The sequence below is a fragment of the Triplophysa dalaica genome, chromosome 5 (genome assembly GCF_015846415.1).
Source record: "Triplophysa dalaica isolate WHDGS20190420 chromosome 5, ASM1584641v1, whole genome shotgun sequence".
NCBI lineage: Eukaryota > Metazoa > Chordata > Actinopteri > Cypriniformes > Nemacheilidae > Triplophysa > Triplophysa dalaica.
In genome coordinates, this window is record NC_079546.1 from 7,238,920 (window position 1) to 7,261,483 (window position 22,564).

A 22,564-nucleotide genomic window follows, 5' to 3' on the forward strand; every position below is an offset into this window, starting at 1 on the left:
TGACACAAATATAGTTGTAGTTATCTTAATAATGATTATTCTTGGTGTGAAAAAAAACATTTTTTACAATTATTAATTATACTTAATCCTTGCGATTAAACAATACTTGCACAGATTTAACCTGTTAAGGATCACTTAACACAGTTTAAGGAAATTTTGAAAAAACTTTAAAAGTACTTTCTTTCTTTTCTCCTTCATCACTGCAATAAGACGTATTGTTGTAAGCCTGTTTGTTTTTAATATGTTTCTATTTACATAGCGCTTGAAGCAAAGCCCAGGGCATTATGACTCATTCAGTCTAAAATCAAAAGGAGAGAAGGGTGAGCGGGTAAGTACAGCAAATACCTGAAGAACTCATACTGATCCACCACACAATCCTACTATACAAACAATAACAACCCCACAGCCTTCTCTTATTAAAAACATGTTCCTTTTTATTTTAATTCCTACAGCATTTATCATTTAAACCCAGCGGTTCTGTTAATAACTGGATTGGTTTTGTATCCGGATGTTGTTTTAGTAGATTAAAGGATTAAATGTAATTATTAATATCATAGATAGGCGATATTTGTGCAGGCCTTTTTTCTCTGTTATCTTTTTGAAAGGAAACACATGAAAGCACTTGTCATATCAAAGCGACTCTTGAATAGCGAATGCAACGTGACAGGTTGTGCTAACAAGATCAGCCATTGACATGTGCCTCCTTGTTTTGTATTTGTGATGCGTATCGATGCGATACAGACGATTCATATTGATCTGTGTTTGATCTCAAAGTCAAATGTGAATTGAAGATGTTGTGATGTTACGTTTGAGAAACATCAAACCGTTTTTGTATTCTTCCGTGTAGGATGGTGCAATTCAAATTTGTGTTTTGCTTGTGTTATTTCCACACGAAACAAAAACCAGGGTCTTCCCGGAATCGATGGCATCCCCGGGTTACCAGGTCGACCGGGTAGAACTGGACCCCCTGGCTCTCAAGGGCAAAGGGTAAAAGATTAGCAGACTAAATAAAACATAGTGTAAGATTATTGCACTTTTAGTATATTTGATCATTTCTCTTAATTCAATGCAGGGACCAACTGGAACTTCTGGTGACATGGTAAGTGGGTCACTATGCAGGACACAACGTAGGTGGTGATATTATAGTTTATTGCGCTATACTTGGATAATTAGTTCACTCATGTAAAATGTGTGCGTGATGTCCAAGCCCTGTTCCGTATTTTAATAGAAGAATCCGGAAAGCTGTAATTATATTTGAGTGATTCACTGATGGAATGAAGAAGAATGATTAAAACTAGTCAGTTCACCTGCTTTTATTAAATGTCTTGTAGTTTTATCCTGTGGAAACTCACGTTTCTTTACTATGTTTGACAAATGTGTCTTTCCTTTCTCTCCATCTCTCACTGTTTTTTATGTGTCCAAGGGACCTGCTGGTCATACTGGACCAAAAGGACAGAGAGGAGAGAGAGTAAGTTTAATCATTCAGATGTCCATAGGAACACAGAGAGCATCACGTTTATTACGGTTGTGATCTACGTAATGTAACTTCAACTGCTTTTGATTCTTTTTTCACGCAGGGTGAGCCAGGATATGTCATAGGAGCAGGCATGGAGGTTATTCCAGGACGTAAAGGAGAACCTGGATCTTCTGTGAGTGTCTTGAGCTGAGTGTCCAAGCTAAATTCCAGTTTGTGTTTAATTCAGATTCTGATATTTTGCATGTTTTTCATTTTATTTTTATTTCCTGTAAAAAGGGGCCTTCGGGTCCTCCTGGTGTCCCAGGGGTATCAGGTCCCCCTGGGCTGCCGGGTCAACCTGGGTTCTTGGGGCCTCCTGGAATCTCCGTCAAGGTTGGTATGAATTATTGAGTATGCACGGATTCAGTGTTCGTTTTCATTTTGAAGCGTGCAATAAACAGTACTTATTTTTGTTTATTGTGGTTATTATAATTCCTCTTCCTCTCAGGGGGAGTCTGGTGAACCCGGTCTCAAAGTAAGTCTTGTGTTTTACAAGTAACATAAAATATGCATGCATAAAACATGATCGGTGTTCTATTATAAAGCTTCTCTTTCCAGGGTCCACGTGGGAAACCAGGTCCCAAAGGAGAAAAGGGAGAGCAGGGATATAATGTTAGTTCTCTTATACTTTCTTAAAGTTGAAACTTTCTTCTAACACAGCTAAAAAAAAAAAATCTGAATGCGTTTACGTTAACATAAAGAGACACATTTGCATATATTGCCAATCATTTAGATTTGCTTGTGTTCACCTTTTAATACACTTCAGTCTCCAGTTACATCAAAATAGTTGATATGTGACATACGTGTTTCCATGTTTTATTGTTCCAGTTGCTCAAAACTAAAATAATCTGCCAAATACAATACAATACAATACAATATTGTTGCATTTAGTCTTTGAAATATCAAAGAATTAAGTCACATGATTCTATCAGTCGTATCATATGAATCTGTTTGTTATTAGGGTCTAGCTGGTTTGCCAGGACCAGTGGGTGTGGATGGAGTCCCAGGACTGCCTGGTCAGAAGGGTGGGAAGGTAAGGATGCACAATATACTGTACCTTTAGGCAGGAGAGAGAACTAAACCGTTTCTTGTGTGCTTTTTTTGTGTTTTAGAAGTGGCATGAAAGCTTTTTTAGACAATTGCTTCCTGCAAAAATGTAAATGCATAAATTAAATCTCTGAGCTCATCTATTGTGCCGTACAAAAATACCCTTCCTGGCATTGCGTGTTTTTTTTAGAGCATAAAGCCTAAATTATTACACCTAGTTGTGTGATTGAATTTCCTTTGTGTTACTCATAAAGGGAGAGAACGGTATCGGAATTCAAGGCGCTCAGGGTCCACCTGGGCCAGCTGGAGAGAAGGTATGTTTCTTATCTGCGCAAACCATATTTTAATAAAATTTTATATCATTTGCTGCAGAAAGCAAACACTACCCTTGTAACACATTATATTTGGTCAAATAATTAAGGTTGGTTATTAAGTTGGTCTATTTTTCAGGGTTATACTGGACTACAAGGCCCAAAGGTATGGACAATGAATGGAGACGAATAATGTAAGGATGTCTTGTGTAATGTGTAAATCCATAGGTTGAGGTTCTCGATTCATTCACAGGGTGAACCTGGAATCCAAGGTCCACAGGGACTCATAGGCCCTCGGGTACGTCGAGCTGCTACAGTATACAAAGAAGTGTTTGATTTTCGATCATGAATCCGCATGGACAGTTCAAATGCATCCATGCAATTTTGTTTCCTCAATATTAAATATTAGAAAATTATCAAATGATATTATTATCATAATGGCAGTGTTTTACTGTTGTGTGGGTCTGTGTTTAGGGGAAAAGAAGTCCTAAAGGAGATCAAGGAGTCAAGGTGTGACAGCTGTTTAATATAACTGATAACTTGATTTTATCATTTTTAAAAATATATCTCAGTTGGGATTACAATATGTAGTCAGAATTTTCTTTTCGCAATGTGAACTTTTAAAAAATATTTGGTTTCTATAATGGAAACGTAAATCCGGTTTGTTTGACAGGGTGAACGTGGGGAGACAGGGCCAGTCGGGCCTACAGGAATTGCAGTAAGTCCACAACCTTTGTCTGATCTCTATTCTTCTTCATTTAACTAACTATATAAATATAAAGAACAGCTGCAAAATGAGAGCAGATTTTGCTGAACAAGGTAATGTATTTCAATCTAACCACATGAACGTTTTACAATGCTTAGTTTAAAAGCCACGTCTGTCAAATTAGATTGAACAGTTATTGGTTTGTTAGCTCCTCAAACTATGTCGTACAGTGCTGTTGAAGTTCTATTAAGGGCAGGAATGATCCGAAGATCTCTGGGGAAATTAAAACAGTCGAATAGAAATGAAAAGTCCGCCTCCTCTCTGACCCCTGGCCAGTGATGGACTCCGACACGAACGTTGAAGCTCCAGATCCACATTATTGACCCGAGTACGAAGAGAAACACCTGAGTTGAGATCATCCTAATGAGACGGAAAAGACCCTGAGAGAAGGCAAAGTTGTGCTAATAATTGCTGTGGTTTTTGAGTGTGCATTCTGCTTGTACGATCTTTCAGTGACTTTCAGTCACTTTAAAATTAAACTTATGCACTCATTATTAAATCCCAGCCTTCAGAGGAGAGATCAAGGTAAGCTCTCTAATGATTCAACTGCTCATTATCCATCGGTTCTCTCCGAAACACTAAAGCGTGATAAAACGTTTGGTCTCCATCGATGCTCGGAGACCTCTAAAAAGGCTCTGCAAGAGAGAAACCTTTCAGACTCAAAGCACCTGAGGTCATTCATATTGGTTGAATACTGATTTGATCATTTTGGTGATGATTAGGAGAGATTACTTTTACTTTTTTGAAACTTTAGGGCTTACCTGGAGCTGCTGGACCAAAGGGAGACGAGGTGACTAAAATCTTTTTCATTCAAGTTTGGTATCTTTAATACAGCAATGCTGCCAAAACTATTTGGACACCTTTTACGAATTACCAGGTCTGACTATTTTGTGTCAGAGTCTGTGGGTTGCCAGGTCACAGGATGACACCAAACACTCATGTCACATCAATGCTCATGATTTTGTGTCATGTTCGGGTGTCCACTTAATTTTGGCGTGTATAAAATCTAAAAAGAAACTTTCATGTCTATATTGACACATTTTATTAGCAAGTGGTGTGTGTCAGCTGCATAACTTAATACAAGATTTATTATGTATGATTCATAGGGGCAGCATGGTGCTCCCGGTGACCCAGCGAAAGGGGTAAAACAGATGTCAAGTATTGCCTCGAACTCTGATCTAACACATTGTAGTTTCAGCTAAGAATAGACTATTGCTAATACTGTAATTCCCCTCACATTTCACAGATTCTCGGTCCTCCGGGGAAGAAGGGCGCAAGGGTAAGACGTTCGAGAATCAATTTCAATCTTCAGAAATAGAAACTTTAAAGGAGACTTAACGTGTTAGCACCAGCTACATCGTCTTTGGGAGATACAGCCCACACGTAGCGTTTAGTTATTTTCTGAGCTCACGAATCAAGTTTGACAGTTAATTCCTTTAGGGTTTTCCTCATCTGCATTGATGAAAACAAGCAGCGCGTACAGCTTTTGGACAACTTTACACACGGTTAATTAGTGCCATGAGCATTTCGATAAAACCAAGACTTCACTCTGGTCTGCTTGTCAGTGAACACAGAAAAAAGACAGTTTTATAGATGACCAAGTCTTGATTCAAGTCCCAAAACACAGCGGGGCTATTGTGATTGGCGCATTTCATTAAAAGTTATGAGGTGACGAGAATAAATTAAACAGAATTGAGCATAAGAAGCAAAGCGTGAATGAATGAAGTTGGCTCCAGGATGGCTCTGCCAAAACAACAACGGGATAAGAACACTTAACAAATTACTTAACTTGAAAAAATAAGAAACCTGTCTGCCTAAAATTTTTGAGTTAATACTACTTAAAAATGTTTGTTTCAGTGACTCAACTCAAACTCATTGTGTTGACTTATATTTTTAACTTGAATTAACTTGTTGATTTTAAACATGTTACTGTAACTTTCACCAACTTTTTTTTAGATTTAAGTGACTTTCAAGTATATAGGGAGCATTCTTAGTTGCACAAGGGCGTTACCATGAATTGGCTGTGATGCCTTGTCTGGTTTAATACTCGATGCTTTTGAATGTTAAAAGTTAAAAGATTCATAATGTTTTGTCTCTGTGCTGGGTGTTTAAGGGTGACGTCGGGCCTGTCGGGCCACTTGGAACTCAAGGAACTAAAGGAGAGCAGGGAGATAAAGGTGAAAAGGTAAGTGTATGTTTGTGAAGGGCAGTTGACTGCTTTTATTATTAGGTTTTAATTCCTAATGTACTGATCTGGTGTGTTTCTTTTTTTAAGGGCAACCCTGGGTTTGGAATCCCTGGTCAATCTGGCCCTAAAGGAGAAAGTGGAGAAAGAGTAAGTGTTCATCGGGATTCGGGTTTAATATGGAGAAAAGTATTATATAAAGATTCTATAGAAGTCTGTTACGTAAAGGTTTAGGATTTGTTGAACCTCTCAGGGTTTCGTCAGGTAATACATCTATATAAAAAAATGTTGCTCAACATTACCACCAATAACTAGGAAATTGTGAAGTCTGGTGATTTGCATAAATGTAAATAAAAACCGAAATAATTGATGTTGAACACATTAGCGCATAAAATATTTTTGGCGAATTGAGTCTTTCTATTTATTCAGTCTTATCTGTGTTTATAAACATTTACAAACAGGGAAATGTTGGATTATCAGGAAAACCAGGACCTAAAGTAAGTTCATTCACATCACATTAACAATTATATTAATAAATATACCTTTGAAATTCTATAAGACTACAGGGTTACCATAAATCTTTGACAGAATCAAATATTTGATTCAAACACTGAACTATTGAAATTAATTTGATCACATCTTTCGATTGTGTCCAGGGCAATGATGGTTCCAAAGGAGACAAGGGGGAAACGGGTCTCCCTGGCAACTCTGGAACTCCAGGACTAAGAGGTAAAGATGTAAGTAAATCGAGAGCCCAGAGCAACTGATACGAGAGGTGTGTTTGTGTGTGTGTGTGTGTGTGTGTGTGTGCGCGCATGCGCTTTGCATCATTGCTGTAAATATATTTAAGTGTTTGATTTTTATGTTATCAAAGGAGTTGTTTACCTTCAAAATAAAAATTCTTTCATCATTTATTCACCCTCTTGTCATTTCATGCCTGTATGACTTTCTTTCTTCCGCAGAACACAAAAGAAGATATTTCGAAGAATGTCGTTAACAGCCCCACATTCACTTGCATTGGTTACAATAGAAGGTCTGTGCTGTTGACAACATTTTTCAAAATATCTTCTGTTGTTTTTTGCGCAAGATAGAAAGTCATATGGGTATGAAATGACAAGAGGGTGAGTAAATGATAACAGGATTTTCATTTTGAAGGTGAACTACTCCTTTAATACAGATTTGTTATCATGGATCTGCCATTTGTTGCTTCTTAATTAATGCTTCATAGATATTTAATTAAAATGTACGCTTTGATGGATTTCAGGGCTTGCCAGGAACAAAAGGGGAGATGGGATCGAGGGTAAGAATCAAAACAAACATATAGAGATTCTTACCTTCCCAGAATTATGTTTACACTTACAGTATGTCCTGTTAAACATCATTGTTCATAACATCAATATCACCTTCCCTTTTTATTGAGCGTATTTTATTGACTGTAGGCTGACACCACATATACCCAACACAGTGACAGAAGTTTTTTTGGTCATTTTCGGATTTTATTAAACCCAAAAAAATGATAAATTTTTGTGGTCAGGACAAAATAGTCTAAACCTTAACTATTGGACCACACCACACAGATACACATAGGCAACACACATATGGTTATATGACTGTATTATGTTACAGGGGGAGCCTGGTTCACTAGGAGAGCCCGGAGACAGGGGAACCAAGGTATTGTCTGTCTCTGAACTGTTTTTGTCTTTTAACATTTTAGTCATACATTCTTCATCTGATTTACTTTGTAAAATCTTTGACTTTGAGATTCATCCTTCCTAATAAAATCGTACTATCTTCGTTCCGTAGAAACATTAGCTCATTTGTAGCTGAAAGCATAAACTCTAAAACGATCATAAATATTTTTATCTTCACTCTCAGGGCCCTCTCGGTCTTCCAGGACGACCAGGAGACACTGGTGAGAAAGGAGAGTCTGGAAAATTAGGGTTACCGGTGAGCAACCGCCTGTTTCCCCATCTTTATATCTATAGCATTACATATAAACATGAAAAATAACACTGAGTGATGCTCATTTTTTACATATTAAAAGTTTGGCATAATGTCTTTGATATTTATTTTTCAGGGTCCTGAGGGACACAAAGGAGAGAAGGGTGAGCCGGTATGCTGTGCTGTTATGATTTTGCCATTTCAATATTATTGGACATAGTGCTGATTTAATATTTTGTTACATAAATTCAATAATTAATTAGGCTAGTAGTCATACTCTGATTTGTCACGTTGAATAAAGTCAATAGGGAGGGCTTTTCAGATAAATACAACAGTTTTCAAATTTGTTTCTTTGCAGGGAAAGCCAGGACCACCAGGAGGTTCTCCGGTGAGGCTTTGGTGTCCGAACTGGGCATTGTAACCAACCGGTTAAACATAATAAATATTAATTTACTCCTGTAACACATTCACATGCTTGTCACATTTTGACATTTTGTTGTGTCAAGGGAAACACCTTTCAAAGTGTATGCAATATTAAACTGAGTTCTCTGCATTTTTGGCTATTCGAATGTTTTTCCTTTTTAATATACTGTATGCTGTATTTTGTCGGTGTATGGAAATTCTTACACATCTTTCTCCCTAGTTGACCATGTCAGACAATACCATCCTTACAAGGGCTATTAAGGTGCGGTAAGACCATCTGGAAAATATCTCAGTTTTACAGTTCACATGAAAACAAAATGGGAGACTCAGTTTTGTGCTTTAAATTCTTAAGGGTGAACCGGGTGAGCCAGGGCTCACAGGCCAACCTGGACAACCTGTAAGTGACACTTCCATATTTTCTTCAATATGGAGCTATTAAAGCAAAGTGGTTTTCATATAACTTTTGCTATTTTTGACCCTCAGGGTCCTGAAGGCAAACCCGGACCACCAGGAAATTCACTAGTGAGTGACTTACTCATGTCCGCCTCTCATTGAGTTACACGCATATTTAATATATATATATTTTTTTAAGTTTTTCAAATGAAGAAATGAATAATGTACATGGTGTTTATGTAGCTCAGTTGTCTTTCCATTCCAGTTGGGATCTGGTACAGGACAAGATGGTCTGGATGGTCTACCAGGACGGTCTGGATCTAAGGTTGGACTATTTCCTGTTTCTGATGCCTCCTCGTGTGCGATTTTACAAGTATAATTAACTATCTGTGTATGCAGGGTGAACCAGGACAGAAAGGAGAACCTGGGTCGGTGAGTAATACAATTTATTCTGATGCTTAAAACAATCCGTTTTATTCAAGCATTTGATTCATGTTTAAAATCTCAGTGACATTAACTGAATTACAGGGTTTACGACAGGAGTGTAATATTAAAGTGTGTCATAAAACACAATGTCTGCTGATGATTCCATTGGAAACTTCTGGTTGTATAAAAATCGAATATGCAATTTATGTACACTTTTTAGAAGGTCATATTTTGTTCATGTAGGACAGTTTGTTATTATAACTGGCTGAAAAGCTTTTCGGTCTTTGAGTGTGTGTGTTTGTTTGATTAGAACGGAGAGAAGGGAGATCCTGGACGAGCTGGGATTACTGGAATGCCTGGTTTACCTGGAACACCTGTGAGTAATTTATTTTACATGTATGTCATGTAAAAATCTATAATTTACAGCGTTATCAGACAATAAAAAAGTTGTGTCATCCCTTGGTTGGATAAATTTGGACAAAACCAACCGCTGGGTTAATTTAGAAAATGTCCATAATTGACCCAACCAATTACGATCCAGCATTCTCTGTTTACATTTTGTCTTACAGGGCAAACCTGGTGTGGATGGAAAGCGAGGGGTAGCTGGAAAAGATGTAGGTGTAATATTTTGTTTTGCCTTTGAATGCATTTTTTTCACAAAACTAAACTCTGTGTTTTCTTTAGGGAGAACGAGGACTAAAGGGCGACGAAGGGGGAAAGGTAAGAAACACAACAGATGTGAAGTAGCCTACTATTCCATTATATTCTAAATTTATATTTTAAGAATAGCGTTTGGCTGTCATGACTTCTTTTTCAATACATAGGGGGGGAAAGGTGAACCTGGTGCAAATGTAAGACATTCTAAAATCAACATTGGTGTTTTCCAATTGATGTTGTTATTTATTATAATATTACATAGAGTTTAGTTGAGTATATGGTTTCGATGTGTTTAGTAATTTTTATATACTGTTACTACTTTCTAGGGAAACGAAGGTAAAAAAGGAGAGACCGGATCCCCAGGCTTGCCAGGTCCTCCCATTGTGCTCCAAGAGGTACTCGTAAGCTTAGAAAAACAGTTGTTTACATCTTTGTTCAGTGGATCCTTGGCTCTTGATGAATTATATTTGTATCTGGTCTCAGGGTATGTCGATAGAAGACATAAAAAAGGTGTTTCCCATACCAATGGGACCCCCTGGACCAACGGTGAGTTTGTCTTGTACGTACATTATCATATTTGGATACCTTGTTTTTGACGTAAAGATGTAAAAAGATCTTATAAAGGATTTTATGTAAGATCATCTCATGTGTGTTTGTGTGTGTGTGTGTGTAGGGTCCCCCTGGAATGAAGGTATGATTTTAATAGCTGAGAATCTTTGAAAGTAATGAAATATATTTCTTAGCCGACGGCTAATTCTTCTCCTCTTTGGTTGGCAGGGAGAGAAAGGAGAGAACGGTATGAATGGAGATAAGGTATTATACCCTTCTGCATCTCCTGCATACAGAAGTTATCATCACACATTTATGTTGGACAAGAAATTATGTTGGTTTTATTTAACAGGGGGACGCTGGCCCACCAGGGAGAGCTGTGGAAATAAAGGTCTTCATGGTTACTGACTAGCATAATTTACTTTACAAAACAAATGTGCATGTTTGTATTATAATGTATTTGAATGTTCTTTTTCAGGACATTGAAGCTTTGTTTGATTCATATGGCATTAAAGTAAGTGTACAGAGGCCTATATTTTATTTTAAACAGTTTGCCTTTTTGCGCGCATTATATAAATGTGATGTTATGATACGATTTTAATAAAGTTTAATTCACTTAGTAAAAAATCAAAAGGTGTATTTTGAAATATGGAGCAAAACTAGACATGATATTATTGTTAAGTAATGGAAACTTTTCTAGTTTACTTATTTAATCTTTTAAGGCTGTAACAGATGGAACAAACCATTTTAATAAAATATCCAATTACAGCCAGGATAGTTGTAGTATGACAAAAAAAAAAAGTTACCGAAGTCATGAATTCGCTTAATTTTTTGGCATTTTATTGCCATCTTATCAGTCATATGCTTGCAAAGTAAAGATGATGGGTTTGTTACCCAGAGGTGACATTAATTCATTTTAGCTGTCAAGTACTGATAATGTATCTGATTTATAATACATTTCTTAATTCTGATCATTGCTCTTGCACTGGCCAGCTCTCGCTGCTGAAGGTTTTGATTGACAGACTGCTTCAAGACGGTATGGAGGAGCTTCTTCATGACATCAGCACCAACAAGAGAGTGAAAGGAGAGCGACAGGAACCCGATTCCAACATCATCACCGAATACACTGTGAGCGACATTGACATGTTACAACACACCTCTATATATCCATACACCCATATATCCATCATACTGTACGAACGCTCTAAAATAACTATAGCTGACCGTCTATAAAATTCTTCCCTTAGCAATAACTTCACATTTATTAAAGCATCCTGAGTTATTTAAGCTTTCTCTAACCCACAGAGCTCAGTAAAGTACAGTCACGCTCATGAATCAATACCTACTGTGGATGTGAGTACAGAAGAGTCTGATCTGGATGAGGGGCAGATTCCTGAACCCAGTCCCGTCAGTAAACATTGATTCCTAACTCAGTACCAGTTATTGATCAATTATTCATATTAAATTTCAATTGATATACTATATTCTTTAACATGAAAGTATTTTAATGCACTCTGTCCAACATGGCTTCTTTTGTCTTGTTTCTAAAGGAACCAGTGGTTGAAATAGATGTGGCTCCTACCCTTCTCTCCCACTTCTATCCCACCCACAGTAAGACTAACCTGAGCAAAATAAAAGACACGCTGGCAGAGAATGAGGAAAGCGCAACAGTTGAGAACAACTTTCATAATGTTACATCTTCCAAATTTTCCCATTCCAACACTTCCTCCGAGAGGGTACGCTTCTTACTTTGGTTTCCTACCTGAGAACTTCTATATAAGAAGTCAACAATGTTTTACCATGTCTTTGTGTACTTAAACATTGTTTGCTCGTAGGTGGATCATGGTAAACCAGAGGTAGGTATGGAGACAGTTTTAAACAGCCATGATGACACAGGAAAGATGGCTTCTGGAGAAAAGAAGAAAGGCAGAGAAAAAGGAAAGGTAGGAGAGATGTAGCTCGGTTAGAGCTAAACTTAAGTTACTGCATTAGGTCTTATAATCTGTGCTGTAAATGATCATTAACAAATAAATTAACCAAACAGTAATTAACCAAGTGTTTAGGCTGTAACTGTAAACCTAACTAGACATAAATAAAACTAAATCTGATCAATTTATGGTGACATCTACAACGAACTTAATATGTTAATAAAAATCATAAATTGTGTTGATTCTCAACTGCTAAACTCTCAACCAGGGCAAAGGAAACAAAGGACGTCAAAAACGGCAAAGGAAGCGTTTGGTAAATGTTTTATTTAACCAATCGCACTTAACCTTCACAAAAACTAACGCTGATCATTTCCATGACACCTGACTTCTCTTACTAGAGATACAGTATTATAGATATGCCTAAATATGTCTATCCATTTTATTTATAAAGGATAAACCCTAAATGAATGATGAATATATACATTAAAGTGGAACATTAAATACAATGCACGTTTGCCCCAAATTGTCTGCATAACGTTTTTAATAAATATTTTGTAACCAAGTTCACTAAATTTCAATTTCACCTCTTAACTCCTCCACAAAACTTGATTACCGATATTGTCGTTTAGTTTAGTTTAGTCTAGTCTTTCTAACTCTTAAAATAAAGTTTCTATATATTTCCACAGATAGACTGTTCTTACACAATACTTTACATTTCAGCAAGACCAAGACAACGTGGAAGAGGACGTCGAGGAGGCAACATATGATGAAGAATATGGTGCTGAGTATGAGGTACAGTAAGTTTGTGATCTAATGTAAGGCATCCACTTTGAAGGCGGACAGATGTTTGAGCCACATCATATTTGAGTAGACATATGTAAGCATTTAAATAATGAAAGTAAAGATGCAAATATTTTCACATATGCTCACTTCCTTAATCAATTTGTAATGAAAGGAACATTTCAAACATGTGTTGTGTATGTTTTTATGTTGCTTTATTTGTGTCATGTCAGGATGAGATGCCATCAGTAGACCCGTTTAATGCTCAAGAGCAGGAGAAAACAGAGGAGGTGAACTAGAATTGAATGCAACAGGATCCTACCCACCCTATACACAGTGTTATCATAATGAAATAAGTAGACCACAGTCACACTGCAATAAAAGCATCACTTATTTGAACAGTGGGTTATTTTAATGCGATTTTTATTTACATTATCTTGCTTTTGTCCTTAGCTGGAAATCTCTACAACAGCTCTATATACACAAGAAAATGAGGTTAGAGTCTTTCTCTTGTCTGATGTCTTTTTTTCTCATTTATTAACTGATAAATGGTTTGACATAACAAACTGTGTTTCACACTCTTAAGGTGCTTCAAAATGTTCTCTGATGCCACCGAAGAACCGTTTTTATCTAAATGTTGTCACAAAAAAAGGTTCTTCAGATTATGAAAAAGTAAGAAGAGATGGTTCTTTAAAGAACCTTTAACTGAATGGTTCTTTGGGAAACCAAAAATGGTTCTTCTATGGCACGGCTGTGAAGAACCTTTTAAGTACCTTCATTTTTAAGAGTGTATGTTGCTTAAGAAGTCTATTTCAAAATTCACACAGGGAGAGATAGAAGCACGTCCACTAGAACAATCTCCAGAGGAAATTACACCTGTAAGTAATTGTGTATTTTAGCCAATAATTTGGAATCTACTTTTAATAAAAATGTGAGCTAGAATATATCTATTTTCTGTTGTTCTGGTTTAGTATTAAACTAACTGCCCAAAAAACTAAATATGTTTCAGACTGCTTTCGCAACAACAGCGAGTGCTCTGATTTCATCCGGAGTTGCAGAACAGGTGCTTTTCATTCTTAACGTTTCATTTCAACAGGTGCATCCCCATATCACACAATAACATCTTATTTGTCTGTTTTACAGAAGCACGCTGATTCTATAGCATTGTCAGTGTTAAATACAACACAAACTGAAGAGGAGGTAAGAATATGACTGTGATTTGTTTACTGCCTTTTTTCTGGTTTCGCCTGCTTGCTTGAATGGTGCCTGCTTTGTTTTGCACAACTCATGCACTGATATCCTCAAAGTCTCGCATGTGGCGCTTGTTTGAAGCATGAACTAACAAGCTTTGAAAGTGGTGGGCGTTGTTGCTCATTGCCATAAATCCGTCTCTTGAGTGATTGAATTAGCATTTATTTGGTCCAATCCCCAAGTCTCTTATTTCTTTGTTTATTTTGCATGATAAAATAATCAGCCAGTAGAGAATAAAATGACCTGTTCATTCTCCGTCAGTGAATTTCACCAGTGCGAAATGGATTTTAAACAATCGAGTTCGGTATATAAATACACAGTGTACATTTCAAGACAAATAACAGCTTCATAAATGTCAAACACCATTAAAGTAACATCCTGTCATCCCAGCATGCACTGCGTTTGATGCTTTCTCTAGATAGTGGTTTGCGCACGTGGAATGCAGAAAGACACGCTTTATAGTCGCACTTACAGATCAGCTGCAGTGAATCTAGGTTTTCTTTAATATATTTATTTCTTTAACACAGGAGCTCCTCTAAACTCTGTAAGGGAGACATTCAAGTGTGTAGAAACTGTGAAGGGTAAAAGAGGGGGAGGAGCTGACTGGCCGGCATTACTTTGGGAGAGCCTCTTTTCCCATCGCACAATGATGATGTCATCCGCCCACGCTGCCTTCACCATGACTATAGGTTCAGAGCGCTGCAGTGCCCTTGATAGATTGAGAACATCGACCTGCACAGTCTATGAGGAGAAACCAACTCTATTAAAACATAATGTTCTGTTTTACACGTAATGAACAAATCTAAATAATACATTTAGCTTATATAACTGTCATGAATGGTTTCTTAAATCCCTTCCTTCCGTATTGATTTGTTCATCAGTGCCTTATTTATTGATAGAACTGAAAAAGATTGTATTTTGTTTCTTTTTCATTTGGGAGTGTCACCTGCTACCTGTTTTCACTGGTGAAATTCTCTGGCATATTGTTTTACTTTTATAGTTTTTCTGCTTGTGCATGTCTGTCGGTAAATGTGTTTATCCTTACTAAATCTTAACACGTTTTCGAGTCTTCTTTGTGTACTGATATGTCCGTTTAAAAATGCAATGTTTCATAAGGAATGATTAAGTACATGTTGTATATTAACCTGCACACAGACCCTTATCGAATAAATGAACATGAAATAAAGATTTATGTTGAATTTATATTATTCGAGTAGACTTTTGAGTCAGTTATTATGTTAATAACCATGTAGGAGAGGTTGCCAGAGCCACTCATAATCTCTATAATTGTAGTTTATAGAAGTCAATAATGTTTTTTATTTCTAGCTCACACTACCCCAACAAACGACAACATAGAAACAAATGAATAAAGTCATATCCACACTTACTCAACGAACATCCAGTAAAATTCAACAACCACTGAAAGTGAATGTTTGTTGAGAAATTATTTTGAGGTTTGCAGAGCATACTGCCAGACATCCAAAGTGTTTAGAGTGCATCAGAGAGAAAAAGAGAATATACATTTTTTTTCATGATGTTTTTTGGATATAAACAGGGGAACTTGTCCAAAAGTAGTGGCCTGGCACAGGCAAGGTCTAAAACGAGAAGGAGTGTCCCCTGGCCAGATCCCATGGTAAGACCTTCCTACCATACATGTCCACCTTTTGTTTTTGACGGCAAAATTATATTTCCTCATAAAACAAGGAGGCTTATTTTGTTAAATAATATTTAATAAAAGGAAGCACAAATCATGTCTTCTTCTAGGCCTACATGCCTGGAACAGCAGGAGGACAAGGGCGTTACAAGCAAGGGCACAGGGTGATTAAACTTGAATGGAATTACATTGTCATATTTAGTATGTTTGGATAATGTCACTTTGGATTTTCTGAAACAAAGTTAAATGATATCATCTTGTTTTAGCGGTCAACCTCTGGTGCGAGAGGAAAAAATAACCTTAATGTGAGTCTGAATCTGACACTGTTGTATGAAACCATGCAATATGTTCATAAAGATGTTAAACAATCATCTTGATTCTATACAAATGATGTGTTGTTTTAAATCTATTCTTTATACGTTTTCCTAAATTTTATCTAGAGTCTAGTTTATTATCAAAATATCCATTGTCCTAACACAATAGCTCCTGGAATCAAGTGAGCAGAAACTGTCCCATTTTACTCTATTTCTGTCACTCTTGTAGAAAAAGAAGCAAGAAAACAAAGCACCCGAACCTGTGGCAGAGACTTACAGAGAGGGAGAGGCAGATGTCTATCTTAAGAACAAAGCAGAATGGGATGAGAGACAGGGAGATATGGAAGAAGAGGATACAGTGACTGAAAACAGAGAATATGGTTCAGGTGATGGCGATGATGAAACGGGCAGCGAGGAAACCGAGGAAGACTTTGAGATGGAAAGGGAGAGGGAGAGATTAGAGATGGAGAGGGAAAAGGTGGCGCTGGAACGAACGGAAGAACTGGAAAGAGAAAGAGAACGGGAGAGAGAGCTGGATCAAGAGGAAAAGGAAGAGAGGGAGAGACAGTTACAGAGGCAAAGAATAGAATGGGAAAGGCAAAGAGAGAAAATGGAGAGAGAGAGGATGGGCGAGATAGACAGAGAGGACGACATTCCCAATTGTGATTATCTGAAGGTAAGAATGTGTTTAATAGAATATAATAATGTTATTTTAAATAAAGCGATAATGCAAAGTAGAAGCATTATCAGTAGTTCATACACATTGTCAATGTGTACGCATCTATATTTATGTTTGTATAAATATGATAATAAAAGCATGTTTTTTTGCATTTTGCCTTCCTAAAGGGACCTCCAGGTGAAAATGGAAAACTGGGCCCTAAGGTTAGACAATTTTGTTTATTATAAACCAACAATCTATTCATACTAGCACGCATACTGCTATTTAGTTCTTTTCCATGTAAGCAATGTTCTCGTCAGCTCTTATTAGGGACTAAGATCTGTGTGTTCTGAAACCAAAGTCTGTCAGATAATCATTCCTACCCCCTCATTGGACATCGTCCCGCCCACACATGTGACATCCCCGCCTCCTCGTTTGCAATTTTCGGAAATTGTTACTGTCAATCAAACCGGGTAGGCGGAATTTCAGAGCCGTGTCGCTTGCTTTGATGTCTCAAAAGTCTATTTTTACCCCTCCGTGCCTGATATGAATTTAATGTCTTTATTAATGTCTCTCTGTAAGTTTTGTATAGGTATGACTTCACAGACATCTTTGTAGCTCTTTCGTACATTCTGATAATGACTTGATAAAACTTTACGAGTGACTATTCATTTGGGAATTTCACAGGGTGAGATTGGGGAAAACGGCCAGAAGGTAAACTTTTTTGTGTGTTAATAACTTCATGTACTGCATGAAATACAGTATATACATTGCTTTGGCATAATTCAAATTTTCCTGTTGTCTTTTAGGGCGAGCCAGGAACTGGACATCGTGGACCCATCGGTCAAGCAGGTCCACCAGGACTAAAGGTTCATTAATTAATTGATCTTTGAAGAAATATAAACGTAAAACCAATCACAATTAATAGTACGCATTATTATACGTAATAATTGATAAGGAATTAATTTTAAAGCTTGTTCTTTGATGTGTTTAACAAATTACTGTAAACTAAATCACAATCTCTTAAATGCACTCAGGGTGAACCTGGGGAACCAGGACCACCTGGAGCTCAGGGCATCCAAGGTATCGTGGCAACCCTGGCATCCCTGGGTCACCAGGTCAAAGAGGCCAGCCAGGTGACCATGGAGAAGCGGGTAAAAAGGTAATGACCCCTGATTATCCTTACATGTTTTGTAGAATGAAATGCATTTTGCAGGGAAATATTTTGTCATCACCTTTTGCAAATGAATTGTTTTTTATAGGGAGAAAGAGGAAGAAGAGGTAAAAATGGCTCACCTGGCTCTCCAGGAAAATCTGGTCCTTCAGGACAGCAGGTAGTGTCTGTACATTTACTTGCATGGATGAAAAATAAAATGATGATGAACTGAGAACTTGTTCTTTTTCTGTACAGGGTCCACCTGGCCCTCCAGGGAGTAAAGGTGATAAGGCAAGTCATTGTTTGTAATATTGATGCTAGTAAGGTTCAGTGAGTTGTTGGAAATTATAATAACATTCAGACATATATACAGTATATTAAAAGTGACATCTGTTATCACCAGGGTGACAGTATCCCTGGAGAAACCGGTGACAGAGGAATTTCTGGGATCCCAGGTCGCAGGGTAATATTCAGACAAATGATTTTCCAGATTAATTGTACTGTAGGAATAAAGTTCGAACTATAATAAGTGAAAATGACAAAGTTTTATGAATAGCAACAAAATACTTTTTAATAGCGTGTTTCTTATACTTACCAGGGACCGAAAGGCACTGATGGTTCTAAAGGTCCAGTGGGTCTGATGGTGAGTTGTGCTATTCCTTGGACTTCATTTCACGATGAGATTAAAATACAGACCCATTTCTAATGCACGATATTGAGCAGGGTCTCAACAGAATGTTCCTCATTCCTTGTTTTTTAAACAAAAGCAGTGATTCGGTGCAATGTGCTAACCTTTCTTGACCTTTCCATCTAAATTAAGGGTCCTAAAGGCCTCGGTGGCGTGAAAGGAGAAAAGGTGAGATTCTATTTTTAGTCTTGGTTTAAATTCAGAAGTTCACAGTATTGAAGGGGTTTCAATTTTAATAGCCAAGACAACTTTGTGTCATTTCCTGTGGCTCAAAGCCGTATAGGCATCTTTGACAGGGCCGCTGTGCTCAAAGCGCTTGTCTTCTTGTATGTATTGACGTGGCAGTCCCTTCAATCGACTGTCTCTTCCTGCTTTTTGCATTTCAAGGCGATCTTGGCTCAGTTGAAACTGCTGTGCACAGCACTTTCCTCACACATACACACCATGAAAGGATCTGCGTCAGTTGTGAATGATAAATTGTTTTCTTTCATCAGCTTGTGTTAGTGTTTGATGTGTTGAAAAATGCAACAGTATGATTGCAGAAACAATGACAACTCAATATATTGACAAATAGGGGACGGTAACCAGAAATGTGTTACATTATTTAGTTTTAAGTTGTTTATTATATTTGACAACCCATTCTAAAAATGTACCCCAGACAAAATAAAAGGAACAAATCTCCTTGACTTGACAGGGTGACAAAGGTGTCACTGGTAACAGAGGAGACAAGGTAAGAACTTAAATTATCTATCATCTATCTATCCAATATTGCTGTTTTTTTTTTATTTGTGTATGTGTTATTCTTTTAGGGTAGCCCACTTTCCATGCCAGGCCCCCGAGGATTTAAAGGCCTTAAAGGAGGACCAGTAAGATCATTTAGCATCTTAAATGCTCATTTTATCGTAATATATCCCACTAAGTCCAGTAGCTTGACTCATTTCAAATGTACAAACTGTACACTGTACATGGCAGAGCCAAATGGCCCACACTAAAGCAAGCAGAAATGTAAATTTTGGCTGTAATGAGAAAAATGCTAAAAATCAGCAAAAAAAAAAGGAACAAACTAGTGTACACTACATCATTTAGAACGCTGTTGTCATTGATATATTTCAGGGTGAGAGCGGGCTTCCAGGATTTGATGGAGATAAAGGAGAAAAGGGGGAAGATGGACCACCTGGTGCGAAGGTATTCTTACACATCGTCTAAGCGAAATATATCATACTTTTGTATATGAACATGGACCAAATTAAGGGCATTTCCAACATTGGTTTCATGAAATTTCAGGGACTGAAAGGTGAGGCCGGTACCAAAGGAGCCATGGGGCCTTTCGGTGCACGTGGTCCCGTGGGACAAAAGGTAAAATTGGTCGTTTAACAGTTTGGTGTGTTATGTAAGAACATTTTGGAAATAAAGGAAAATTCTTTCTTCAGGGGGATCCGGGGGAGCCCGGCGTCAACGGGGAAAAGGTACAGCAGTGTATTACTTCTGAACTGCCCTGTTTTAATTCACACATACAACATTTTTATGGAATTCACTTTGGCAGGGTCGAAACGGAGAGAACGGAGTGGATGGTGAAACAGGTGAAAAGGGAGACATGGGCCTGCAAGGTCAAAAGGGGGATAAGGTGATGATTTGAATCGCACTTTTCATTAAAAACAAAGTGCGGGATGCTCAGTCTCTAATGTTGTGTTTGTGTTTAGGGTGGGAGAGGGGATCCTGGTTTACCTGGAGATACAGGGATTAAAGGAGAGAAGGTATCTCTCATTTGTATGTATTCATTACATTTCATTGTGTACAAACTTGTACGGGAAACCTCTTACCACAACTTTTCTTCTGTAGGGCTTCAGAGGTTTCGCTGGTCGTACTGGTAGCCCAGGACTGGATGGAGCACAGGTATTTTTTGTAATTTTGTAATTATAAATGAGGGAATTGGATTAAGTAAGTCACAAAGAACATTTCTTTTCACTGTAATGCAAAGGGTGATCCCGGGGACCCTGGGGCACTTGGCATTCCTGGTCTGAATGGTATCCCAGGACGAAAGGTCAGGCACACGTTTTTGACATCATTGTCATTCTTTGATATTATGGTGAGGTAAACGTTTTTTTTGTCATTAACATTAAGGGAGAAAAAGGCAATAGTGGTGTGAATGGCCTTGATGGAGCTCCTGGGCAAAGAGGAGATAAGGTTTGTACTGCCACTTAACCTCAAATCTGGCATGATACCCAAGTTTGGATGTGAAAACGAGTAAAAAACGACAATTCTTACAATTTTATGCATATTACTGTCATTGCAGCCTGTGTTTAACCCATCTGTCCACAGGGGGCGACTGGATTTCCAGGTTTCGCTGGGTTTAAGGGATCCGCTGGCTTGTTTGGAGCTGACGGTTCTCCGGGGCTGGCTGGTCCAGTTGGACCCAAAGGAGAAGTAGGACCGAAGGTACATTTTACCTACACTTTCTACATTTCCACATCAAAGAAGTGATTGGAGTATTCCTGTTTCTATGTGATTCATCGGACCTCACAAGACAGATAGATGGATAAATAGTCAAGCCAGTGTAATTATGGCGATCTTCATATCTCACTCAATCTCATGTAGAGAAACAGTGGAGGAGGACAAGCCCTTAATTTACGGAAAGAAACAGAAGTTGAGGGAGATGTAGAGAGTCTATTTCTGCAGTGATGGAGATTTGAGCTATCAAAACAAACACTGCGCTTAAGCCGCCTTGAGCCACAATTAGGCATTCCTTGATGTTGATAGGAACCGAGAGTGTTTTGAAGCATGCGCAAGTAACAGTCTTTAAGAAAGGTGAGCTTTACCAAGAAAAAATGTCTTTCACCTATTCTCTATCAACTTTCTGTGGATAGAGGATAGATCATCTTGATACATTGGTGATCTGTATAAAATGTTTTTTTTTGCATTACTCATTTTGACTGTCAACCGTTTTTCTGGGGGGGGGATATTGCCAACACTTTGTGTGTTTTTGTGTTACTTTATGCATTTTTTGCGTCTTATTTCCAAAGCACAGGATGTGCACTCAGTTCAGATTCATTTTAATTTTTTTCCTACCAAGGTCAGGCTACACTCGTGGCAATATGCGGTATCAAACACATGGCTGTAAAGTTGCGGGAATATGTTTTGACACAATGTAACCTATGAACATGCTCTGTGATTTCTGTATTGTCCCAGGGAGAAAAGGGAAAGCGAGGCAGAGGAAAGGCCTGTCAAAGGGGACCCCCTGGAATTCCTGGTCTCAGAGGCCTGGATGTAATGAGGCATCTACACACACTTAACTGTATCCTCCACTCTATCGCAACCGTATCCATTCATGATGTCTCTAAATCTAAAATGTGAATATCTGGTGTTCTCCATGTAGGGGTTAGAGGGAACCTTGGGCATGAAGGGAGACAAAGGCGAGCCAGGACTCAGTGTATGTTCACAGTGTTTTGATATGCTGGAATACAGTTATATTCAGAGTTATATTTCTTTATACTTCTTGATGGAATTTCTGGATTGGCCTTTGTTTCATTTTCCCTTTTGTTTAGGTGGAAGATGTGAAGGAACTAGTGACAAAAGAGGTGGTTGAGAAGTGTGGTATGTATTAATTCATGTGTAAAGTGTGCTATTGTGTGGGTGTGTGTGTGTGCGTGTGTGTGTGTGTGTGTGTGTGTGTGTGTGCGTGCCTGCGTGCGTGTGTGCGTGCGTCGTGTGTTTGTGAGTGTGTGTGTGTGTGTGTGTGTGTTTTTTTTGCATGTTTGTGTGTGTACATGTTTAGCTGTACTTTGAGGGCCAACTGTCCTTATTAACCTATCAATGCATATACAACATATACAATCAATTTGGACATTTTACTTGTCCTCACTAGATAAAAAACATATACATCAGCCAAACCATGTTTTTCTTCAAATCCAATGTTGTATGCGT

General features: G+C 37.9%; 1 protein-coding gene across 1 annotated transcript in view; it reads left to right on the forward strand.

The window, feature by feature from the left end:
- The window catches only part of col7a1l (collagen type VII alpha 1-like), a 53,343-nt gene that overhangs the window by 27,720 nt on the left and 3,059 nt on the right, over positions 1–22,564 (forward strand). The window contains 80 exon segments of the mRNA XM_056748775.1: positions 260–328; positions 907–987; positions 1,073–1,099; positions 1,424–1,468; positions 1,578–1,649; positions 1,754–1,849; positions 1,965–1,991; positions 2,075–2,128; positions 2,478–2,549; positions 2,818–2,877; positions 3,014–3,040; positions 3,128–3,172; positions 3,349–3,384; positions 3,548–3,592; positions 4,395–4,430; positions 4,747–4,782; positions 4,887–4,919; positions 5,754–5,825; positions 5,916–5,975; positions 6,287–6,322; positions 6,482–6,562; positions 7,090–7,125; positions 7,452–7,496; positions 7,701–7,772; positions 7,903–7,938; positions 8,125–8,154; positions 8,410–8,451; positions 8,542–8,586; positions 8,673–8,711; positions 8,848–8,907; positions 8,982–9,014; positions 9,319–9,384; positions 9,578–9,622; positions 9,693–9,728; positions 9,833–9,859; positions 9,992–10,060; positions 10,149–10,211; positions 10,339–10,356; positions 10,443–10,478; positions 10,567–10,605; positions 10,693–10,728; positions 11,208–11,342; positions 11,520–11,621; positions 11,765–11,950; positions 12,050–12,157; positions 12,411–12,455; positions 12,863–12,934; positions 13,156–13,212; positions 13,376–13,417; positions 13,750–13,800; positions 13,932–13,985; positions 14,066–14,122; positions 15,729–15,806; positions 15,938–15,991; positions 16,094–16,132; positions 16,371–16,817; positions 16,988–17,023; positions 17,487–17,513; positions 17,609–17,668; positions 17,837–17,882; positions 17,885–17,961; positions 18,062–18,133; positions 18,211–18,246; positions 18,359–18,418; positions 18,554–18,598; positions 18,776–18,811; positions 19,338–19,373; positions 19,453–19,509; positions 19,757–19,828; positions 19,928–19,999; positions 20,074–20,109; positions 20,187–20,267; positions 20,344–20,397; positions 20,483–20,536; positions 20,622–20,684; positions 20,765–20,827; positions 20,963–21,079; positions 21,830–21,907; positions 22,017–22,070; positions 22,186–22,234. Of these exon segments, the coding sequence (XP_056604753.1) occupies positions 260–328; positions 907–987; positions 1,073–1,099; positions 1,424–1,468; positions 1,578–1,649; positions 1,754–1,849; positions 1,965–1,991; positions 2,075–2,128; positions 2,478–2,549; positions 2,818–2,877; positions 3,014–3,040; positions 3,128–3,172; positions 3,349–3,384; positions 3,548–3,592; positions 4,395–4,430; positions 4,747–4,782; positions 4,887–4,919; positions 5,754–5,825; positions 5,916–5,975; positions 6,287–6,322; positions 6,482–6,562; positions 7,090–7,125; positions 7,452–7,496; positions 7,701–7,772; positions 7,903–7,938; positions 8,125–8,154; positions 8,410–8,451; positions 8,542–8,586; positions 8,673–8,711; positions 8,848–8,907; positions 8,982–9,014; positions 9,319–9,384; positions 9,578–9,622; positions 9,693–9,728; positions 9,833–9,859; positions 9,992–10,060; positions 10,149–10,211; positions 10,339–10,356; positions 10,443–10,478; positions 10,567–10,605; positions 10,693–10,728; positions 11,208–11,342; positions 11,520–11,621; positions 11,765–11,950; positions 12,050–12,157; positions 12,411–12,455; positions 12,863–12,934; positions 13,156–13,212; positions 13,376–13,417; positions 13,750–13,800; positions 13,932–13,985; positions 14,066–14,122; positions 15,729–15,806; positions 15,938–15,991; positions 16,094–16,132; positions 16,371–16,817; positions 16,988–17,023; positions 17,487–17,513; positions 17,609–17,668; positions 17,837–17,882; positions 17,885–17,961; positions 18,062–18,133; positions 18,211–18,246; positions 18,359–18,418; positions 18,554–18,598; positions 18,776–18,811; positions 19,338–19,373; positions 19,453–19,509; positions 19,757–19,828; positions 19,928–19,999; positions 20,074–20,109; positions 20,187–20,267; positions 20,344–20,397; positions 20,483–20,536; positions 20,622–20,684; positions 20,765–20,827; positions 20,963–21,079; positions 21,830–21,907; positions 22,017–22,070; positions 22,186–22,234 (4,891 nt within the window).